This window comes from Schistocerca americana, chromosome X, assembly GCF_021461395.2.
Source record: "Schistocerca americana isolate TAMUIC-IGC-003095 chromosome X, iqSchAmer2.1, whole genome shotgun sequence".
Classification (NCBI taxonomy): Eukaryota; Metazoa; Arthropoda; class Insecta; order Orthoptera; family Acrididae; genus Schistocerca; species Schistocerca americana.
The window spans coordinates 626,462,345-626,486,075 of NC_060130.1; the positions used below are offsets into that span (position 1 = coordinate 626,462,345).

Genomic DNA, 23,731 nt, shown 5'->3' on the forward strand with positions numbered 1-23,731 from the left:
AAGGCAATCGTAAAATGTGTTTTAGACAGGTACATGCTGAGTAAAACTGTGAGGGACGGGAAAAACCCACTGTGGTTCAACAACAAAGTTAGGAAACTACTGCGAAAGCAAAGAGAGCTTCACTCCAATTTTAAACGCAGCCAAAACCTCTCAGACAAACAGAAGCTAAACGATGTCAAAGTTAGCGTAAGGAGGACTATGCGTGAAGCGTTCAGTGAATTCGAAAGTAAAATTCTATGTACCGACTTGACAGAAAATCCTAGGAAGTTCTGGTCTTATGTTAAATCAGTAAGTGGCTCGAAACAGCATATCCAGACACTCCGGGATGATGATGGCATTGAAACAGAGGATGACACACGTAAAGCTGAAATACTAAACATCTTTTTCCAAAGCTGTTTCACAGAGGAAGACCACACTGCAGTTCCTTCTCTAAATCCTCGCACAAACGAAAAAATGGCTGACATTGAAATAAGTGTCCAAGGAATACAAAAGCAACTGGAATCACTCAACAGACGAAAGTCCACTGGACCTGACGGGATACAAATTCGATTCTACACAGAGTATGCGAAAGAACTTGCCCCCCTTCTAACAGCCGTGTACCGCAAGTCTCTAGAGGAATGGAAGGTTCCAAATGATTGGAAAAGAGCACAGGTAGTCCCAGTCTTCAAGAAGGGTCATCGAGCAGATGCGCAAAACTATAGACCTATATCTCTGACGTCGATCTGTTGTAGAATTTTAGAACATGTTTTTTGCTTGAGTATCATGTCGTTTTTGGAAACCCAGAATCTACTCTGTAGGAATCAACATGGATTGCGGAAACAGCGATCGTGTGAGACCCAACTCGCTTTATTTGTTCATGAGACCCAGAAAATATTAGATGCAGGCTTCCAGGTAGATGCTATTTTTCTTGATTTCTGGAAGGCGTTCGATGCAGTCCCGCACTGTCGCCTGATAAACAAAGTAAGAGCCTACGGAATATCAGACCAGCTGTGTGGCTGGATTGAAGAATTTTTAGCAAACAGAACACAGCATGTTGTTATCAATGGAGAGACGTCTACAGACGTTAAAGTAACCTCTGGTGTGCCACAGGGGAGTGTTATGGGACCATTGCTTTTCTCAATATATATAAATGACCTAGTAGATAGTGTCGGAAGTTCCATGCGGCTTTTCACGGATGATGCTGTAGTATACAGAGAAGTTGCAGCATTAGAAAATTGTAGCGAAATGCAGGAAGATCTGCAGCGGATAGGCACTAGGTGCAGGGAGTGGCAACTGACCCTTAACACAGACAAATGTAATGTATTGTGAATACATAGAAAGAAGGATCCTTTATTGTATGATTGCATGATAGCGGAACAAAACCTGGTAGCAGTTACTTCTGTAAAATATCTGGGAGTATGCGTGCGAAACGATTTGAAGGGGAATGATCATATAAAATTAATTGTTGGTAAGGCGGGTACCAGGTTGAGATTTACTGGGAGAGTTCTTAGGAAATGTAGTCCATCAACAAAGGAGGTGGCTTACAAAACACTCGTTCGACCTATACTTGAGTATTGCTCATCAGTGTGGGATCCGTACCAGATCGGGTTGACGGAGGAGATAGAGAAGATCCAAAGAAGAGCGGCGCGTTTCGTCACAGGGTTATTTGGTAACCGTGATAGCGTTACGGAGATGTTTAGCAAACTCAAGTGGCAGACTCTGCAAGAGAGGCGCTCTGCATCGCGGTGTAGCTTGCTCACCAGGTTTCGAGAGGGTGCGTTTCTGGATGAGGTATCGAATATATTGCTTCTCCCTACTTATACCTCCCGAGGAGATCACAAATGTAAAATTAGAGAGATTTGAGTGCGCACGGAGGCTTTCAGACAGTCGTTCTTCCCACGAACCATACGCGACTGGAACAGAAAAGGGAGGTAATGACAGTGGCACGTAAAGTGCCCTCCGCCACACACCATTGGGTGGCTTGCGGAGTATAAATGTAGATGTAGATGAAGCCTGTCTTTTGTCCTGTAGATCTCGTGGCTATCAGTTCCTGCTCTCATTGATATGATGGGCCCCACAGCTTCTCAATATTGCTCAAATTATGGCATCCTTTTTTTTTTTGCGATATGCATGTTTTTCAAGTTAATATTGGAACATTTGTCTTGGCAGCTCAAAGAGAGAAAATGTTAATGTGGGATTAATTAACTGCAAGAGTGTCCAAGGTAACTTCCTAGAACTGGTTTCACTTATTTAAAGGTAATAATTTCCACGTAGTACTAGGAACAGAAAACTGCAAGAAGTGAACAGCAGCAACAAAATCATAAATTGAGACTGCAAAACACTGGTGAGCCAAAACATTATGACAGCTTCTCACAGTGAGAGTGAATGCTGCCTCATGTCCTCACAGGTATGTGACACCATAAAGAAAGCATATAAAGTGGAACAGAGATAGAGCCAGATGGTTACAGTGATGATACGGGACCACAAATGGGGAAATGCACTGACATCAGTAACTTTGACAAAGAGTAGAATTTTAGGCCCCATCACCTGGCAATGTTGCACATTACTGTCATAAGCATCTACGGAAAGTGGTAGGACAATGGTGACACCACCAGCAGGCAACAGGATGTAGGACGTCCACGTTTCGTGACAGAACTTGGAGGTCAGAGGGTTATCCACTCTATAATGCAGGACCGCTGGTGATATGTGACAGACCACATGATGGAATACAATGTCAACGCAGGCTAAAGTATTTTGGAGCACACCATTTGGTACACATTACTGAACCTTGGGCTCCAGACAGACGACCCCTGTATGGTCCCACAGTTACCCAAAGACATCAATTGTGATTTCCGTGGGCACAAGAGCATCGAGATTAGACCACGGATCAATGGAAATGAGTTGTCTGATCAGATGAATGACATTTATTGTTACACTCCCAGAAACGTCTGGATATGCTGCCATCCATGTGGATAGCTGCTTGAATCATTCGCACTGCTACGGATGCAGACCGGTGGTGGCAGTATTATGCTATGTGGGACATTCACCTGAGATTGCACAGGACCTGTGGTAGTATTCAAAAGCACCACAGATGGCTGTGGACTATGTGAACATTATTGAGGATCACCTGAATCCCCCTATGCTCAATTTCCTCCCTGACAGTGGTGAAGAATTGCCCTACAAAAGTTTGAGGAAATATGATAGTGAACTGACAATGTCTCTGCCATCAAATTTCCCCAATCTGAATTCAATGGAATGTAACTGAGATGCTACTGGACACCAGTTTCACACCCACAAACCGGCGACCAGTAATTTCCAGGAACTGTGTGACCTGTGTGTAACTATAAGGAGCCACATATCACCAGAAACCTGCTGAGGACTTGCCAAATCTACATCACAAACAATCACTGCTGTATAGTGTTCCAAAGGTGGGCCAACACGCTATGAAGCAGGTGGTCATAATATTTTCGCTCATATTGTAAAGGTAGGCTAGATGGTAATGATTGTTTTGTTTTGTTTTGTTTTGTTTTAAGGTGCAAAAACAACTAGGGTCACATGTGCCCATGTCAGAACCATAGAACACAAAGACAAAAGAAAGGGGCTAAGACCGACTGCATGTTAAGCCCAATCGATGAAAGGAAAGACAGCTAAAAACTGGAACTTGGAGAAATGTCCATAAAATACACCATAGAGAAACTGAAGTCCTGAACTAAAGATTAAATGTCCTTTGCCATACTGCTACGATGCATAAAAAGTAAAAAGCAGTCAACAGCCTGTGCGTCATTCGCTAAAACTACCTATAACTCACACAGCAAACATACATGAGAACACAAGTGGTTAAAAAACAGGTGTTCCATCAGAAATTAGCACAAAGTGGTTGAGGAGTACCACTTAACAAATGACATTGGCTAAAAATACAGCGCCCAATACATAACCTAGCTAAAATGATCTCCTCACAGTGGGAGGGCCAAGAGGAGGTCATCCAAGCCGCTGGGAGAGGCTTAACTCCCCGGAGCTTGCACCCATGAAGGGAGAACCAGTGGTGATGTCAAAGTGACTCAACTTGCTCACAGATGGCAACACAGAGATTGTCGAAGGGAATGGGAGAACTAGCAGGCTGAGATACGAGGACTGCAGCCATGGCAGCAGTGGCAGCAGCCTCATTTCCCATCAAATCAATGTGACTAGGAACCCACATAAACATGACAGTGGCTCCAGCAAAAGTGAGCAAGCGACAGCTTTCCTGGACCCGTTGCACTAAGGTATGCACAGTGTACAGCACAAAGGCTCTGAAGGGCACAATAGAGTTGGAGCAGATGACATAATCGAAAATCCTGTGTTTCTGAAAGTACTATGTGGCCTGATACAGGGTGAAGAGTTCTGCTGTAAATACTGAGCAGTGTTCCAGAAGCCGATACTGAAAATCGTTAGCGTCAGTGACGATGGCACACCCGACACCATGGTCAGTCCGAGAGCAGTCATTCTACACAAAGGTACTATCACGAAGTTCCATGTGAAGGTCATGAAACTTTGGTGATAGAGCGAGGCTGAGTAGCGTCCTTAGGAAGTAAATGAAGGCCGAAGTGAACATGGGCTGCCAAATGAAGCCAAGTTGGTGAAGGGTTCACACCCATTGGCAAAGTGGCAGGTACCATGAAGTTAAGCAGCCAGAGGAAGAGCCAAAAGTAACTCCAAGACGTAACAGAAGGACGTGCCCCATACTGGCGATCAAAGGAGCCATTGAAGAAGGGAGCATAGGATCGGTGACCAGGCATGGCAGACAAACACCATGTGTATCTGCTGCAGAGAAAGTCATGACAGCGGTACTTCGGCAGCTTCTGCATACAGACTCTTGACCAGGCTAGTGTAAAAGGTGCCATTGGCCAAACGGATGCCATGATGGCGGATAGTATTGAGATGGCATAAGAGGGATGGATGTGCAGAAGATACACAAAAACAGTCTAGTATCGAACAGACACGGGACCAGTACAAAAGGAGTAGGGTGGTCTGATCTGCTCTCCAGAAAGTAAAGCTGAGGACACTGAGGGACTGCGTACAGTGGGCAACCAAGTGAAACACGTGTGAGGACCAAGAAAGTTTCTTATCAGGCATGAGCCCAAAGAATTTTTTAGTTTCAATGAACGGAAGAGCAACAGGCCCAAGATGTAAAGACGGTGGAAGAAACCAATTGCATCAACAGAAATTCGGCGGAAGAAACCAACTGTTTAGTCAGCAGAAAAGCGAAGGCCATTGTCGATGCTCCACGAATAAAGACGATTGCGACATTGCTAAAGACACCACTCCAGGAAACCAGTCTATGGAGAACTGCAATAGATCACAAAATAGATGCCCGGCAGGAGACAGGCCATAATAGGGTTAATGGCAATAGCAAAGAGGACGATGCTCAGGATGGAACCCTGAGGCACACTGTTATCCTGGAATAAGGTGTCCATCAAGGCAGTACCCACATGCATCTTGAAAACTCTGTTTTTTAAATATTCCTGAAGGGGACGGGGCATGCAGCCACAGAAGTATAGAGGATACCAGTCTTCCAACATGTGTCCCGGGCTTACAGCAAATCGAAAACACTGGTACAGTCTGGTATTTCCGCAGAAAACCATTCACAACATGGGTTGACACAGTGATGGCATGGTCAACTGCAGAATGGCACGCTCGAAATCCACTCGGTACAGTAGTTAGTAAATTGTGAAACTCCACCCTACGAGTCGGGCATGAATCGTATGTTACATCACCTTGCAAACACAGCTCAAGAGAAAAATGGAGCAATAACTATAAGTAAGCTGTTTGTCCTTACCGGGTTTAGGTATGGGTAGGGCAGTGGCTTCATACCAGCTTCTGGGAAATGTGTCCTCTGCCCAAATGCAATTGTAAGTATGGAGGAGAAAGTGCTTTCCTATAAGAGAAAGGTTCTGCAACATCTGAATGTTAAAATTGTCCGGTCCTGGGGCGGAGGATCAGTATGAAATGAGAGCTCGATCTAGCTCCCACACAATGAGGGCGACATTCCACAAAACTGGCCCAAGGTGTTGGAGATAGCAATAGGGACCACTATGACATAATCTGGTACTGTCAGGTCAGAAATTTGGGAATGGAACTTGGTCCCCGAGAGCCATCGCAGGTTGCCCCCATGATTGAAGAGGGAGTGGAACAGTTAAAAGAGAGACTGGGCCACTCGAGACTGTGGACAAGCTGGGGAGTGCAGAAGGAGCAGTCCAAATGGGAATAGGTGTGCGTGGAGTCTGAAAGTAACATGAGTGCTCCAGCATTACGGCAGATGACATTATGTTGATTGAGAAAGTCAACCAAAAGGACACCTCCTGGGCAGGCTGTGGGAGAACTCCAAAGGGGATGGTGTGCACTAAAGTCACCAAGCAGGGGGGTGGAGGAAGGTCAAAGTGGACTGGGAAGAAATGCAGGAGCTCAAAGCGGTCGTGAAGACACAATTTTGTTTCCTGGAGGCAGAGAACAAGCGGGCAATGCGACTCCAAGAGCAGCCATAAGTCATCTTAGTTGAATCAAAGGCCATGAACATTCCATTGGAGAAGAATCATGACGTGGAAAGGGGAGGAGGGAAAAAATGAAGTCGTGTCACCTCAGTGGCTGCCAAGTGCCAGTCTTCGAAGATTCACTGCTACAGGGCACAGAGGCTGGAGGATCCTGCTCCACGAGATCTACAGAGGCGTTGGCATTCTCCTTCTGTTGGTCTGCACAGTCCAGGGTAGAAAAAAATGGTTAGCAGTGCACACCGGCAACACGGAGGTTGGCTGGGCGAGGGTAACACATTGCAACACTGTCGAAGAGGATCTCCGAGTTGGAAAAGGAGAGGTCCGTTTGCATTTATTTTATTTCTTGGAGCCTTTCCAACTGGCAGAGGAAGCTCGGATGTTTGTTGGCTGGAGGGACATAAAAAGTCTTCGTAGGAGTATTCCTTCTGTACTTTCTGGCCTGCTGGTTGTGTAGCAGGTGACATCGCCCTGTGAGGCAAAAGTTTGTTGGCTTGCTGCACAGCTGGAGGAGAAGATGGGAATGCTACCGTGATAGTGCGATTTTACAACTGCAGTGCTGAATTTGAGGTCAAATGTCTGCGAGGCCATGTCCTTCATGGAGCATCTCCTGGGCAGCCCGCTCATCGAGTTACGTGGGACAGTTTCAGGAAGAGGCAGCTTGGTTGCCATTGGTGTGTAATGATGGTAGCATATTTATTACTATAAAGAACTCAGCAGTATCTATTGAGGTTATTAAAGACCCTGAATGTGAATTAATGGGATGAAAGTAAGCATCAAAGGTGAGTGAATTTAGTAATTAGATGCTTTTTTCGTGGTTTAGTGCCTCACAGGAAATTTGGAAAATATAAGGTGTAAGTTTCCTGACATGTTAGTTACATGTCCCATATGTCGTTTGAACTATTCTTTTATCAAAATGATGTGGAATGAGTCAGTTTACAGGATACATATATATGATTAGTGTTAACATTAATGAACACCTTTTTTATTCTTACTCAAGCAACTAGACTTAAAGACAAGGTTTTTTTTTTCCTTTAAATGGCTGCTAGTTTTTAAGTAGAAATTCATTAATGGAATAAAAGGAGTTGTCCAGGAGTAATGATTTTATGTTAAATTTAAAACTTGCTTCGGTATCTGTCAGACATTTTACGTTATTAGGCAAATGATCCAAAATTTTTGTTGCAGCATACTGAACTCCTTTCATTGCCAATGACAGATTTAATCCTTTCACGGCTGGTAGCGTCAAGCATCCTGCCTGCCTAACTGCCTAATGGGGTGAATGTACTGTGTGCCTGGCTGGCAGATGGCTGACACAGCCCGATGATCACTGCTGGCTATGGTCATTGTTAGCTAATCATACATTCCAGCACACACAGAACCACTCTTCAGAAACAGTCTTTAAAATCAGTATCACACTGTATTATCACAGTGGTTGCAGTTTATGATAACCACAAAAAGAGAGCTTCAAAACTAATCCAAGCTTCCTGTTATATATTTGTTCTGGTTTGAGAAAAATTATTTTACCAAAAATTATAAGAACTTTTTTATTTGTGACTGGAAAATTCTGCGGTGAGATTTACACTACCTATATATATGTTCCTATAACCTATTTAAATTTCATTAACATTGAACAAATCCATTTCAAGACGTATAGTTTTAAAGCGAGCGATTCTAGTGAAGATGCCCAAAACTAGGACCATCTTCTGTTCTGCGCAGTTGTGAGTGTTGCTGAGAAACTGAGGTATCTGCTGCAGCGTTCTCCTTTGTCAACGTCTGATACATCACTTCTGTAGTAAAATACATGCCCTTTCAGATTACATATGGCCGTACTGTATGTACTTTGTTGATTAGGAAATCAAATTGCATTTTTTTTTGCCAGTGTGCACAATTTGCTATTCCGCATGGCAGGAACTGTTGCAGAGAAACTGCGTGTATTTTGCTGCACTATTCACCACTTGCAAGATCTGATATGTCAGTTCATTAGGATAATTCCAGCCCTTCAGATTATATGTCTTTGTATCTTCTGTCTTGGGTACATTAGGAAATCAAATTGCATCTAACAGATCCACTCTCAAGGCGAAAGGAACCACAAGCTGGCGAATACTGCAGCACTTTCCGACAAGAAAAACAGATAACGACAGTGTTGGCAGGAACATTCAAATACAGACAACAGTGAGTCATCATTCTATAGTGCCCATTTATCTGCTCCCATAGACATACACGAATGTCGTTACCTGTCAGGTTTTCCTTCCTGCAGGGTGCAAATGAACGTCTGTAGCTGTCTGACTGTTCTACCTGCTGGGCAAACATGTACACCTGCAGCCATCTGGATGTTCTACCTGCAGGCCATAAATGTATGCCTGTAGCCACAAAAGGATTAATAATGGGTAATAAAGGTATTTTTCCCTCTGGTGTTGCAGGTATTGACATCACTGTTCTTCTCAAATTGTGGCAGATTATATATGATGAATTTCATTAGCAAACATATGCACTGTGATGGTGCAGTTAAGATGACCAGCTTCTAGAATAGGTACCTACACGATATCAATGGATAAACACCAAGTATTATTCTTACTGCTCACTTTTGTGCAATCAATACTTTCTTTCTGCATGATGAGTTACCCAAGAAAATGATTCCATACAAAATTATTGAATGGAAATGTGCCAGGAGGTTGATCGTTTGTTTCCAAAATTAGCAATTGTATGAAGAGCGAAAGTGGCTGAGCTTAACTGTTTGGAAAGCTCAGTAATATGTTATTGCAATAGGGGACTACTTTATTTGCCAACTATTGAACAGGCAAGTCACATGATTAACATGGGTACCATGTGAGACAGTCACATGATTAAAATGGGTACCATGTGAGACAGTTTTGAACGTCTTTTCTGAATATTACTTACAACAGTTAGGAAACCAACTACCGAGAGCAAGGTCTCAGACTGTCTAGCAATGGACACACCCAAACTTTCTGAATTGGTTAACAAAGAGAGGGAATCTGTGACAATAAGGCTGTTATTGCATCAATGACTATAGGCTGCAAAACTAGTGTTAAGAAAGGTAGAAAATAGTTTTGCTTGTAATGTGTGACAGGGAACAAATCACACTTTTTCTCAGCAGTCAATATCAATCATTTCTCTACGAGCTTATACAGGGTGGGGCAAATGAAAGTGGTCCTGAGAACAGAGTTCCAGCGTACAGAGAAACACAGCAGAGGAAAGGAAATGCAGCAGATGTTGAAAGTGACCACCATTCATATCTTGGCACTTTTGGGCCTCAGTCAGCAAATTGCAGAAGACGGATCGAAACTGGACTGCTGGAATTCCTGCAGTCTCATCTGAAATGTTCTGCTGCAGTTCTTGAAGACTTTGAGGGTTGTTGCAAAACATGTTAGACTTGGGAGCCCCCCCCACATGAAGTAATTGCACACTGACAGATCAGGTGAGCTGGATGGCCACCTAGGGCCATGATCAGACTGACCTTTTACATATAAATTAAAATAAATGTATGTATTCTGTGGACAGACATTGGTAGCTTCCTCTGGTGGGAACTCATCTCTCCACTGTTTAGTGAGACCCTTTAGCTTTCAAACCTAGACACTTCGATGGTCACAGAATCACCGAAGTTTTTAGTGCAGGATTTCAACTTTGCTCAAAAGCACAAGCCCCAGCCAGTTCTGAGAATTGTTCTCGAGATTGTGAGCAATGATGTACCACAAGCAAGGCTGATTGCTCTACTTTTGTCAGATGTCAGCAGGGACCTAGTGTAGCCTCAGAAAACATAACAGCACCATTTGTTCCGAGGTGGGCAACAATCTGCAACTGTTTGCAACCAGTGCCTTTAATTTTGGCTGGGATATTATCTTAAACATACTGAATGAAGTTCCTGAATGTTTGAACTAGCTGTGATTAACGGATCATTAATACTAATCACTGCATCACCGCACTAGGTAAGAGACATATAAATTTCATCACAAATGATTAAGCAACGGATCATTAATACTAATCACTGCATCACCGCACTAGGTAAGAGACATATAAATTTCATCACAAATGATTAAGCAAAATCAGAAAGATATGAACTTTGATATAAATAAGACAGATAATCACAAGATGACTCATTTTACTGAAGAGCAACATATAGTCCAAATAACACACACATTTTGAGATAGTTTACTGTTACTCACTTTGTAGGCAGCATGTGCTGTGGTCTGCTTCTGGTTTGCTAAATGGCCTTTCAGTCCAGGTGGAATATGTTCCTACAAAAAGATTAATGTTGTCAGCAAAAACAAATCTGCATATATAGCTATCTAGCAGACCAACAAAATGAAATGAGACATTTTCTACAGATGTCTTATAAATACAGCATTATGCTAAGTGCATTGATATTTTTTGTATGCAAGCACAACAATTGAAAACACAGCCCTGAGATGGTGAGATTCATAAAAGACCAACTATAAATGTCAGACAAATCATCAGAATAACTATATAAAATAAAGTATTAGTACAGAGACAGTTCAAAAAGAGGCAGATGACTATGGCTGGGTGACTACTTAGAAATAATGTGTGGCCGAGCCAATCTGTGACGCATTAAAATCTCACACACAGTATTTTGGGAAGAAGCCCAGACATTACACAAAATTTACAACATGAACTCAGTGAAAATAGAGGGCAGGTCCTGTGGGAGACCCATGTCTGCTCTCAGGTCATTATATAAACACACTCAATTAAAATATGTCGTATCAATAGCTATGTACCACATCCATGGCGCACTGGAGGCTCCCTAAATGTAAGAGAAAGTCATATGTTAATGGGTAATCTCCTACTCTAAGCCTTGTCAGGGTTTCTTCTTCAGCTCGTCATGGTAGGTAGGAGGTAAGCCACAGTCACACTTTGGTTTAACTGAATGCCGATTCTTATTCTCCATTTCCAGCCACTGAGCCTCCCGCAACCATATGGTCTTCTAGTCACAAATGTGGTAAGAGCCTGCATGAGAACTGAACAGCGAGCAGGAGACGAAAGGAAGCCAGCCTCTTTGGCAGCTGCATCAGCAAGTTCAGTTCCCCAGATCCTTGTGCACCCTGGAACCCAACACAAAATTACGAGGGTGAGTCAAATGAAAACCTTAAATATTTTTTAAAATATGATTTATTGTGCAGAAGTGGTACAAATCTGTATCACTTTTCAACATAATCTCCCCCACGCTCAATGCAAGTCCTCCAGTGCTTACAAAGTACATAAATTCCTTTAGAAAAAAATTCTTTTGGTAGTCCGCGCAACCACTTGTGCATCATGTGGCGCACCTCTTCATCAAAACGGAACTTCTTTCCCCCCATTGCGTCTTTGAGTGGTCCAAACATATGGAAATCACTTGGGGCAAGGTCTGGTGAGTATGGTGGATGAGAAAGACACTCAAAATACAGGTCTGTGATTGTTGCAACTGCTGTATGGGCAGTGTGGGGCCTTGCATTGTAATGTTGCAAAAGGACACCTCCTGACAGAAATCCACAACACTTTGATTTGATTGCAGGTCGCAGTTGATTTTTTAGGAGCTCTGTGTATGATGCACTGGTGACAGTGGTCCCTCTAGGCATGTAATGCTCCAAAACAACACCTTTTTTGTCCCAAAAAAGAGAGTCCGCATAATCTTCCCTGCTTATGGTTCTGTTCGAAACTTCTTTGGTTTTGGTGATCAGGAATGGCACCATTCCTTGCTCGCTCTCTTCGTTTCCGATTGGTGGAAGTGAACCCAGGTTTCATCCCCAGCAACGATTCTTGCAAGGAAGCCATCACATTCTCGTTCAAAGTGCCGAAGAAGTTCTTCACATGCATCAACACATCGTTCTCTCATTTCAGGAGTCAGCTGCCATGGCACCCAGCTTGCAGACACTTTGTGAAACTGGAGCACATCATGCACAATGTGGTGTGCTGACCCATGACTAATCTGTAAACATGCTGCAATGTCATTCAGTGTCACTCTGGGGTTTTCCTTCACTAAGGCTTCAACTGCTGCAATGTTCGGTGGAGTCACAACTTGTTGTGCCTGACCTGGACGAGGAGCATCCTCCACTGAAGTCGCACCATCTGCAAACTTCCTACTCAATTCGTAGACTTGCTGCTGTGACAAACATGCATCACCGTACTGAACCTTCATTCGTCGATGAATTTCAATAGGTTTCACACCTTCACTACGCAAAAACCAAATAACAGAACACTGTTCTTCCCTGGTGCAAGTCGCCATCTTTATACTGATATTGCGACGATGTGTGTGCATCTACACTATGCTGCCACCTACAGGCCATTCTGCACACTGTAGCACACTTACCAACTTCCACGATAACTGCGCGAAATTTCGATTTGTTATTACAAATTTAAGGTTTTCATTTGATTCACACACATATTTCCTTTTCCCGACTTTGCAAAAGGAAAAGCATCCTGTAGGTCTTGCACCATCTGATCTGCTGGGTCCATCTGACCAACAGACAAAGGGCACTTTGGGAATCTGAATATCTGAGGAATTTCTTGCCACAATGCCATCTCGTCTGCTCCAGTGCCCTCAATACAGCAAACAATTCTGCATAAAAAACTGAAAACTGCTATGGGAGGACTATGCCAGGTAACATGACAGAGCAGCCAATAAAATCCTCCTGCTCAGACCCATCCACGTAAATACTAATAACATCCAGGTGGTGGTTTAAAAATGTCATTATATTTAATTTGAAAAATATAGTCTGAGGTACAATTTTTCCAGTATCCAGTCAGTTCAACAAGTAGCCTGGGATTCTTTCATAGGCAGGGGGTCCTATAATCCAGCCCTGGCTTTGGACCTTAAAGCAAAAATTTGGAATGCTTTGTGATTGTGTGTCATCCTTGCACAGGGGCAATGCTAATCTTCTTTGCATCGTTACAATTTTAGAATATGTATAGCCAAAGTGAGTACAACAATTTTTTGCACTTTTTCTGGATTCTTGCTGGGAAAAGGATACTATGAACATTCGGTATTGTACTCCTCACTAAGAGCTACTTTTTAAAGTTTATTAATAATCATAATTATGGAGTGTCTCAATATAGACAAGTCCTTCAATGAGGTAACTCCAGCAATACTCCTTTATTTCAATTTATGTACCAGTGCAAAAATGAGTGATATAGATATTAGTGGTACCGGCATAGAGAAACAGCTGAGGACAGGGCTTGATGTAATCCCTGTCAGATTGTATTGGAAGAAAGCACAGGTCAAACCCATCTACAAGAAAGGTAGGAGAAATTACTCACAAAACTACCATCCCGTTTTATTCACATCCCTCTGTTGTAGAATCTCAGAATTTATTTGTATCACAAACTTAATAAAGTATCAAACAAAATGGCATCATCCACGCCCACCAACATGGGTTTTGAAAACATTCACCATGTGAAACCCAACTCATGCATAACTCACATAACATCCTGAAAGCCACAGATCAAGACAATCAGATGATTGCAGTATTTCTTGACTTCCAAAAAGCATTTGACTCAGTAGCGCAGCAATGCTTACTAACTCAACTGCTATTATATTTAGTATCAAACATGTGACTGGGTTGAGGATTTCTTGGTAAGGACAATGCACAATGTTATCTCTGATAAACAATTACTGACAGATGTAGAAGCAACTTTAGTTATTTCCCAGGGAAGCTTGCTGTTCATGTTATTAATGACCTGACAGACTATATTCTCCTTAACCTCAGCCTTTTTTGCAGACGATACAGTACATACAGTGAAGTAGTGTATGAGAAAGCTGCACAAATATTTGACCAGATCTTGATAAGGTTTTAAAGTGGTGTAAAGACTGTCAATTTACTTTAAATTATCAGAAATGTAATATTTTGCACTTCACAAGATACATAAAAGGTAGTATGACTACAGTATCAATAAGTCACGACTGGACTGACTGCAGCTCATAGAAATATTTGGGTGTAACAATTTGTGGGAATTTGAAACAAATGATCACATAGTAAGTTCACTTACAACTTACTGGGGAAGTACTATCAGTCTATAAGGAGATTACTTAGAAAACCCTTATCTAATCCATTCTCGAGTTTTGCTGAAATGTGTGAGACCCACACCAAATAGAACTAAGTGGGGATACCAATTCTATTCACAGAAAGGCAGGACAAACGGTCCTAGGTAGTGCTGAAAAAAAAATGAAGTGGCAGGTGGATGAACACACATGTCAACTATCCTGTGAAACCCAGTCTAAGAGTATGCAAAAGCCCCCTAGCATGCACAGAGGCATTTTGGGAGTTATTCTTCCCACTATCCTCACACACATGAAACAGGAGGAAAAAAACCCAATATGTGTAACAATGTGAAACACACTCTGCCATGCACTTCACAGTGGTCTGCAGATTATGAATATGTAGAATAATTACTAAGCACTGGGTGCTGTTTTTATCATACTGAGTTAGCACATCTACAGTGGCCTCACTCATTGTGCAACATAAAAACAGATGTCCTACAACAAAATCTGATTTTAATTATTGTGAGTAACTCAAATGAGGACAATGTCTATTCAGAGGGGAGGATGGAGAGACAACACATACTCTGTAAGAATATTCTACAGTGCACCATGAAACAGAAAGTAAATGGATGTAAATCATTCATCAAGAGAGTATAACAATTCAGACTGACACATTTAAAGTGGCGTGCAAGTATCACAATCTAACTACCTTTTTATTGCAGCATAAAAACATTGGTGGAAGCATGTCAATCTTAGCACAATAGGCTAGGAGGAGGTTAAATGATCAGACTGATGTATTTTTATTTGCAAGCACACATTCCTCTAGTGTCATACATCCAGTGAAACGACATTTCACAGGAAGGCAGAGAGTAATCCTCGGCTGGTTCATGACCGACTTTAATTTGTATCATTTAAATACATACTGTTGTCATCACACATACATCTTTCTGTGATTAGACAAGGAAAGTGCCCATGATATTTCAGTCTGTTTTGTCTACTGGAACTAGTTACCACAACACAACACTTACGTACTAATAATTAACGAAAATCTCCTCAGCTGTATTTTTACACATTTATTGTGTTACAACCGTATTTTTTCAATGAACATCTTCAGGTTGCTGAGTTGTGCTAAAGTAATGATGCAAAGGGTCTGGTTGTCACATGTAATGTTAAAGACCCAATCCAAAACATTGATCATAAACTTTCGGCTGACCACTGACAATTCTGCTGAAGATGTTCAACAAACAAAATCAACTGTAATAATGCAGTGGAGGTGGTTTTCATTAATATTAGTTTCAGCTGTGGCGCTCAACATGATCAAGATTATTTACTGATGTGCTAGTACAGATGGGAACTAGTTTAACTCATACCGGTGAGTTTCAAACAACAAACAACACTGCATAAAACACTGAGCATATCTGACATCATTAGGGAAAACTTTTAAGCATGGCTAGGAGCAACAGAAGGAGCTCAAGAAGAGCAGGAACCTTAGTCTAGATTCAAAAGTTATAACCCAAAAGAGTTGCATACAGCTTCCGAATGACGAACCGTGTTAGTACATGATGAAATGTGGTGAACAGGACCTCTACAATTCAGTTTGATCATTGGTTCACATAATTTTCAGGGGACACTGATATCTAAACTTCAGTGTATCCATTTTTATACAAATCATGTTAATGTACACAAGAGTTAGCAGTTTGTGTTTACAAGTTGAGTTAATATTACAGCGCAGTGCAATTTGCAATGAGTATAATCTCAAGGCTCTTGTTGAAATATCATTTGTTTATGGACAAGCTGGTAGAAGCAGTAAGGAAAGAGGAATTTCACATCAATCATTATCTATGAGCAACATATTTAGAGCACACCATTTTTCTCCCGAATTCATTGATTAACTTCTCATGGTTGAGGTTCAGTCATGTAAAATTTTGTAAAAGTCAACATACTCACATTCAACTGTAAAAGTTATGTATTACTTTAATAAAGGGTGTTTGTTCTTTAATTACAAAAGTTATTTATCTGCAGTATTGCAGACTTGGCCATGTGGCCATTTGTCATGTGGTAAACTCGAGCTTTAGCATGTGGCAAAATCTAAAAATCTTCTGACATGTGTACTTGTCATCATTGTGTCTGTATGTTGGACCTTTTAATGTTGTTAGCATCTTTAACATGAGTCCCACAGAATAACTCCATTCATGCCTACCAGCAAGTATTCCGAAAACATCCATCATGAGAAACCCAACTTCTTCATACCTCGTGTGACATCTTGAAAGCCATGAAGCAAGGCTTTCAGATGGACGCAATATTTCTTGTCTTCTAAAAAGCAATTGACTCAGTATGTGACAATCATGTTAAAGATGTTAACAATGTTAAAAGACCCAACATAGGTATATGACAACGATATCAATACTGTATTTACTCGAATCTAAGCCACACTTTTTTTCCGGTTTTTGTAATCCAAAAAACCGTCTGCGGCTTAGAATCAAGTGCAAAGTAAGCGGAGGTTCTGAAAAATGTTGGTAGGTGCCGCCACAACTAACTTCTGCCGTCGAATATATGTAGTGCTGCAGAGGCATGCTTTGCAGGCACAAAGATAAATACTGGTGCCAAAACCTCTGCGTCAGTAAATAAATTTAAAAAAAAAAGGTGGAAGACGAGCTTTTTTTCAGTGCCCCAAGTTTCGACCACTGTATTTTCATACATTATCCAACGAAGTAAATACAAATTCCGTTTTGTTCATCTTCGAATGTAGCAGCATTTCATTGTAGTACGAAAATCCGACTGGCAAGACTGTTTGGGATGTTTGTCAATATGGCCAACTCTACGTTCTGAATTTTTTCCTACCTTTGAGAAGAGATGGTTGCTAATAGGAACTTTTATGAATTGTGAATCACATCCAGTATTCTCTTCACCATAAGAATAATACGAATATAAACATTTTGCCATGTATTCTTCCGTGTTTGCTGCTATCCCATTTAAATCCCGTCTGCCTAATAAACTATGAAACTAGAGTGAGACAACAGTAAACACGGAAGAATATACGTATCATGTCATGTTTATATTCGTATTACTCTTATGCCTAATAGTGATACAGTCAGAAATGAAGCACGGCAATTGACTAGATTTTTAAATCTAAGATGACTAATTTCTGTGCAGAATGTAATGTACTAAAGAGGCGTCTGCAAAGATTTTCAAACGGAGAAAATTTTTCACTAAACTATCGTTCAGAACATCATCCATCATACGCAGTCTATTATTTTGTTCTTGTTGACATTATCAAAGAAAGCAGCAGTGTAAGTAACAACAGATAGCAGTCTCTTGCCATTGTTTCGCTAATGAGACAATTCCTCTTCTTTTTTTTAAGCGGTGGTAGCGCGCACAAAAGAAAGCCATGCCGCGAGCAGCAGCAGGCCGTAAACACTCATTATCAGAATGCGACAAACAATGCATGACACAGTACAGTACTGCATTTTCAGCTTAGAGTGACGCAAACACCTATAACAAAGAGAACGGCACTTATCAGATCAAAGAAAAATAAGCAATCGATTCAAACTAGACAAAGCACACGAAAAAGGAAGGGTACCCGTATAAATACGGACGGAGCGCCTGATGCATAGCAATGGCTACCTGGTAAAGCTTAAATGCGAAGCTTATGACTCAAACCAAACTACTGTAGCTGTATCGTCATTCATTCGACCTAAATTGTGTCTCATATTACAATGGACCAACTTTGTTTCGATTTGGAGGTGCAGCCTAAAACTTTTCTCTCCCTTTGAATTTCAAGTCTCAAATTTCAGGTGCGGCTTAGATTCGGGAAATTTTTTTTCCCTTCATATCAAGTCTCATTTTTCAGGTGCGGCTTAGATTCGAGTGCGGCTTAGATTCGAGTAAATACTGTACATATTAGAAGATTTTTAGATTTTACATGTGCAGTTACAGCACTTCACAACACCCACATGACCGAACTGCAGTAGTGCAAATAAATAACTTTTATAGTCAAAGCTGACTATGATGTCTTTTAGAAGACTTGATGGGAACCGTCAAATTAACTATGCAAAAACAATCTGCTGGTTGTATGCGAAACAGATGTGCCTATCAATAATATTTTTAATGTACCCCCAAAACAGCAAAAACTACCCTACCATAGTTCAAATCAAGTTGATTTTGAACTCTCATCGTAACTCATCAGTTGTTAAAAAAATCAATATGTGACTTAGCCAGAGATTTGCCTCCACATACTTTTTAACTGATCATGTCTATTTCACTAAAAAGAAGCGATTCAATTTTAATTTTCTGACATTTCATTCTACAGTCTCCAGATATCTACTGAATGACAACAATTCTTTCAACAACACCATACAATTACTGATTGCAGCATTTATTTGTATTATAGCAATCCAATTATTAGCTATGATTTTTCTTTAAAATATTTTCTTGTATTATTCAATAATAATTCATTGTGGTTTGTGTGCCATGTAATGCCATTGCCTCAGCTAAGGTTTTGTTCCCCTGACGTGCTGACAATGAACCTCCCCTTCCACACTAAGTGAAAAGCCAATTGTGAAAAGGATAGAACACTCTCACCATAAAGATGACACGCTGAGTTGCAGACAGGTGCAATTAAAAGACTGTTACACAGTAGGCTTTTGGCCAAAACCTTCTTCATAAAAGGAAAGAAAACACACACTTGTGGGCCTGTCTGCAACTCAATGTGTCATCTTTAATGTGAGTAGCAATCCACCATTTTCATAACTGTTGATATTCCAAACTGGCCTTTCCATTGTTTGAATAGCCAATAGGGGATGTATGGGAGGCATCACATGTTGACTGCTAACTGCTGGTACAGAGCATCAGTCAAACCCAGTATCTCTCAACTGCATTGGCACCAGGCTATCTAGGACTCATGTCTTTCCTGACTTTTGTGGACCTAGGCCTTAAAACTACTTTTTTTTTTTAATTATCACTTCTCAGCTATGTCAAGACTGCCTGTTAGCCTTCCAAACTAACCTGGGCGAGGCCAATTGCACCCTGTATTGGGAATAAACTTACTTGTGGTTCATAAGAAACCAATTTCTAGTTGAAAGCTTCCTAAACATTACACACCTTGTCTCCAACCCGAGCAGGAATTCTGCACCTGCATATAATGTGCATATAATGTGTCAGAAGTTGAATCCCCACCTTCAGGTCTAAAACATAGGCCTTTATGTTTTGTGACAACATACACCACGAGTTACATGTCCAAAACCTAGTTTGTTGGGCAAGAGGTAACACTACGTGCCACCACCTAACACATGCTGCCAGGTCACAGTGTTGAACTAGTGCTGCTGTCGTTGTGCGCAACGGAGCATTCATGGGTCACAGCGAGTTACTGTCCGAGTCTCACTGTCATATCGAGGTCCATTCAATGAAAATATTGCTAAGCACTGCATTGCAGCCACTGATCCATCTATCCAAGGGGCCTGACATGCAACAGCTGTTGCAAAAGAGATGTTTAAGTAGTAGTCCTCCCCCCCCCCCCTTCTTCTCCCCCCCCCCCCCCTCACCTGTTTGTATTGCATTTTCAAATGCCACGGATATGTAGTTTGGGTGTAAACACCTATTGCTTGGATGTTTTTGTTCAACTTTTATTGTTTGTGCTTTACGACAAAAAGTAGGTGACACAATGCTCACTATACATTCACAAATGGTTAGAACTGCACACACAGGTATTAGTGATCCATTTAGAGATTTCCAGTATCACATATTGGCCCCTGTTCTTAAGAATCTAGAAAAGCAGGAAGAGTTATGGGCAAAGCAAGAGCCACCCATTGATCAAACAGCAAATCTAGGGGTTCAGATAACTCTTGATGCATCCATTTATACATGTGGTAACCCCTTCTGTTGCTTCATCATCAATATGGTGAATAATTTTCTTGCTGTCAGTTTCACTCCTTCATTTTCAGGGAAGACCACAGAAAATATTGCATCATTTTCACAAACTATGCATGAAGTGGGACAAATGTGTTTTGACCTAATGAGTTTGAATTAAGTATCTCACATAAAAAGTTGAATGGGAACACCAGGTTCTATGTGGATTCTGCAGGGTGGTCCCAAACTCAACATACAAAATTTCAGAGTATGAAATTTTCACACTGCAGCGGAATGTGCGCTAATATGAAACTCCCTGGCAGGTTAAAACTGTGTCTGGACTGAGACTCAAACCCGAGACCTTTGCCTTTCATGGGAAAGTGCTCTACCGACTGAGCTACCCAAGCACAACTCACAACCTGTCCTCACAGCTTTACTTCCACCAATACCTAGCTTTACATCCACCAATACCTCGTCTCCTATCTTGCAAGTTTGACAAAAGAGCTACTGTGAAGCTTGGAAGGTAGGAGATGAGGTACTGACGGAAGTAAAGCTGTGACAAGAGGTTGTGAGTCATGTTGGGTAACACAATCAGTAGAGCACTTGCTCACGAAAGGCAAAGGTCCTAAGTTCGAGTATCAGTCTGGCACACAGTTTTAATCAGCCAAGAAGTTTAAAAATTTCAGAGGTTGTTCAGTATTTTGGTATCAGAGACATGCAGTCTTCCGTATCTTGTTACAGAGTAATAAAGTAATTCTGAATTATTCATATTGTTTCCTCAATTACCTTTGGTTTGGTGAAAATACCTTCACAAAAGTGAAAAATCCTGTAAATACATACTCACTAAAACACGCAACACAAAAAACAGAGTAATGCAACAGCCTTCAGATGCTAAAGTACTGTGGTGATGTTGTCATTGCTGCCATTCAGCGAACTCTTATATGTGGTGCATATCATCAAAATCTTCATCATTAAACTTATACATGCTGCTGCTGTACATCACTGTTGGCGCATAATAATGGCACAGAAGATACAGCAGTAGAAAATAAAATGCAATAAATTTGCTACAGATTCAGTGCATATACATGGTGAACATTTTTATAACCGACAAACTGCAGGGACAGATTCCTGACTGGAAATGTGTTCAGAAATGCATCACTGACACAATAGATGGCGCTGATGAATGGAAGTCTCTCTAACAATGTGCCACATGTTCCTTGTTTGTTGCAGGATACATGACTGACACAGTGTACTGAAACAGAATGGTTGGTATTCATGTTGGGAACAAGTTGAAATGGTGTCTGTGTATGGCCAAGCAGATGGAAATGGTTGAAGGCCAGCACGACTATATCAAAATGACAGCCCTTGCAGACACAAACCCCATCACACAACATTTCAAGCCCTTTTTGGGTGTTTGTGTGATCATTGATCATTTCAGACAGCTGAACCTGCAAGGAGGCTGTGGACTGTGCATGCACCAGATTTGGAGGAGCAGGTTCTGCAGGATATTGAGACGAACCCTTGGACAAGCTTCAGGCATGTAGCCTGCCAACATGGTGTACGCCAAAGTATGATTGTGTGTATCCTGCATGACAACCGCTACTACTCCAATCACCTGTGACAACCGCTACTACTCCTATCACCTGCAATGAGAGCAAGGATAATCAGCAGTGGATTTCCCTCTACAGGAAGGATTTTGCTGGTGGTTTCTGTACGAGACTATTACAATTATGGGATTTCTGTCATCAGTCCTCCTTACCAACTAAGCATCCTTTACCAGAACTGGCACCATCAATCTGCATAATCATCAACTGTGGGCTACAGGCAATCCTCAGGAAATTGTGAACCCCGATCAACATCAGTTCAGCATCAATGTGTGGGCAGGGATCCTTGGCAACCACTTACGTGGACTGGTTATTATTCCACAATACCTTGCTGGAGAAAGAAACATCGACTTCCTATGGAATACTCTACATGGGCTGCTTAAGGATGTGTCTTTCACAGTATGACAGGTTATGTGGTTTCTTCACAATGGGGCACCACACCAAGTCCACATTACAGTTCATCGAGACCTCAATCCCATCTTCCCCAATGCTGGATAGGACCAGAGGCCCTGTAGCTGTGAAATGGAACCACTTTCCCATTTCTACGTGCAGATCTTAGTATCTGCTTTAGGTTTTATGCAAATTATGTGCAGATCTTAATTACACATTATTAATTTTAATTGTTATGCAAATAACTTCTACATTATGTGCAGATCTTAATTATCCATTTTCTGGTGTGACAATTACTTTTATTAATTTTAGTTGTTAATTCATTAATCTTCCATTGGGGTCAAGGTGGTTGGTAGAGGTAGCACCTTTGCTTGGGGTTGACTCAGTACTGGTCCTCACCACCCCAGGGATGAGCTGAGGAGGTATGCAAGACCTTTGCCTCTGAGGAAGCTACGTCCAAGACCGTCCGTGCGTGGTGAAGAGCCACATCCTACACGAGGTGACCCTGTTAACGCAGAACACGGCGGATCTATAGGAGAAAACCTTGAAAAAAAATCTCACACTCCAAATCCTCAATGCGTCTGTACTCGAGTCGAGCGGCAGCGAGGTCACCGTCTGTCCATCTAGTAGGTGCGGCTGTATTATATGCTCCAGGAACTGACAATCCCTGGTTCTAAACACCCAGTGGAAACACTGGACCAAAACTTACAAGCTATCATGATTCGTGAGAGTAATGACAGAATTACCCCAGGTGGTAACCAATCCACTCGTCGACAGACGACAACTGGGTTTTCGGATTCTAGGGAACCCGGGCCATCACGATCAGAGTTCTCAAGCAAACTTCGTCCCAAGGTTCCCATGTACATTGGTACCTTTAACATTCAGACCCTAATTCAACCTGGAAAATTACACAACTTAGTAACAGAGCTAGACCAACAAAAAATTAAGATCTTAGCGTTACAAGAAACTAGATTCACGGATGAAAATACAATAGACTATGGAAACTATCGCATCTTCAAGAGCAAGACTGACAAACGAATTGCCAATGGTACGCCACTCCTGGGCATGGCATTTGCGGTGCACAGAAATATATTAGGCTCAATTAGAGAGGTCTCTTCCATAAATAATCGCCTCATGACCATGCGTATCCAGTGCGCCAACAAGAAATACACATTGATAAATGTTCATGCACCCACAAACATAGACAACAAAAAACGCCAACTACAAACTGAAAAATTCTGGACTAAACTTGAAGATGTCATGGCCAAAATTCCCCGGGATGATATCAAAATCTTAATGGGAGATTTCAATGCACAAATTGGCAGAGAGAAAGAACACCAAAAAACTGTAGGAAAATATCCAGCACACAGATTCACCAACAGAAACGGACTGAGATTTATTGA

The 23,731-nt window shown here is 41.6% G+C and overlaps 1 protein-coding gene and 1 non-coding gene across 2 annotated transcripts in view; both read right to left on the reverse strand.

The window, feature by feature from the left end:
* Positions 1-23,731, reverse strand: part of LOC124555141 (ero1-like protein) — an 86,838-nt gene that overhangs the window by 47,179 nt on the left and 15,928 nt on the right. Inside the window, exon 4 of the mRNA XM_047128951.1 lies at positions 10,685-10,756. Coding sequence (XP_046984907.1) covers positions 10,685-10,756 — 72 coding nt within the window. The remainder of the gene's footprint in view (positions 1-10,684; positions 10,757-23,731) is intronic.
* LOC124557487 lies at positions 13,333-13,437 on the reverse strand. The gene has a single exon (XR_006968743.1). It is a non-coding gene; the product is annotated as a U6 spliceosomal RNA (small nuclear RNA).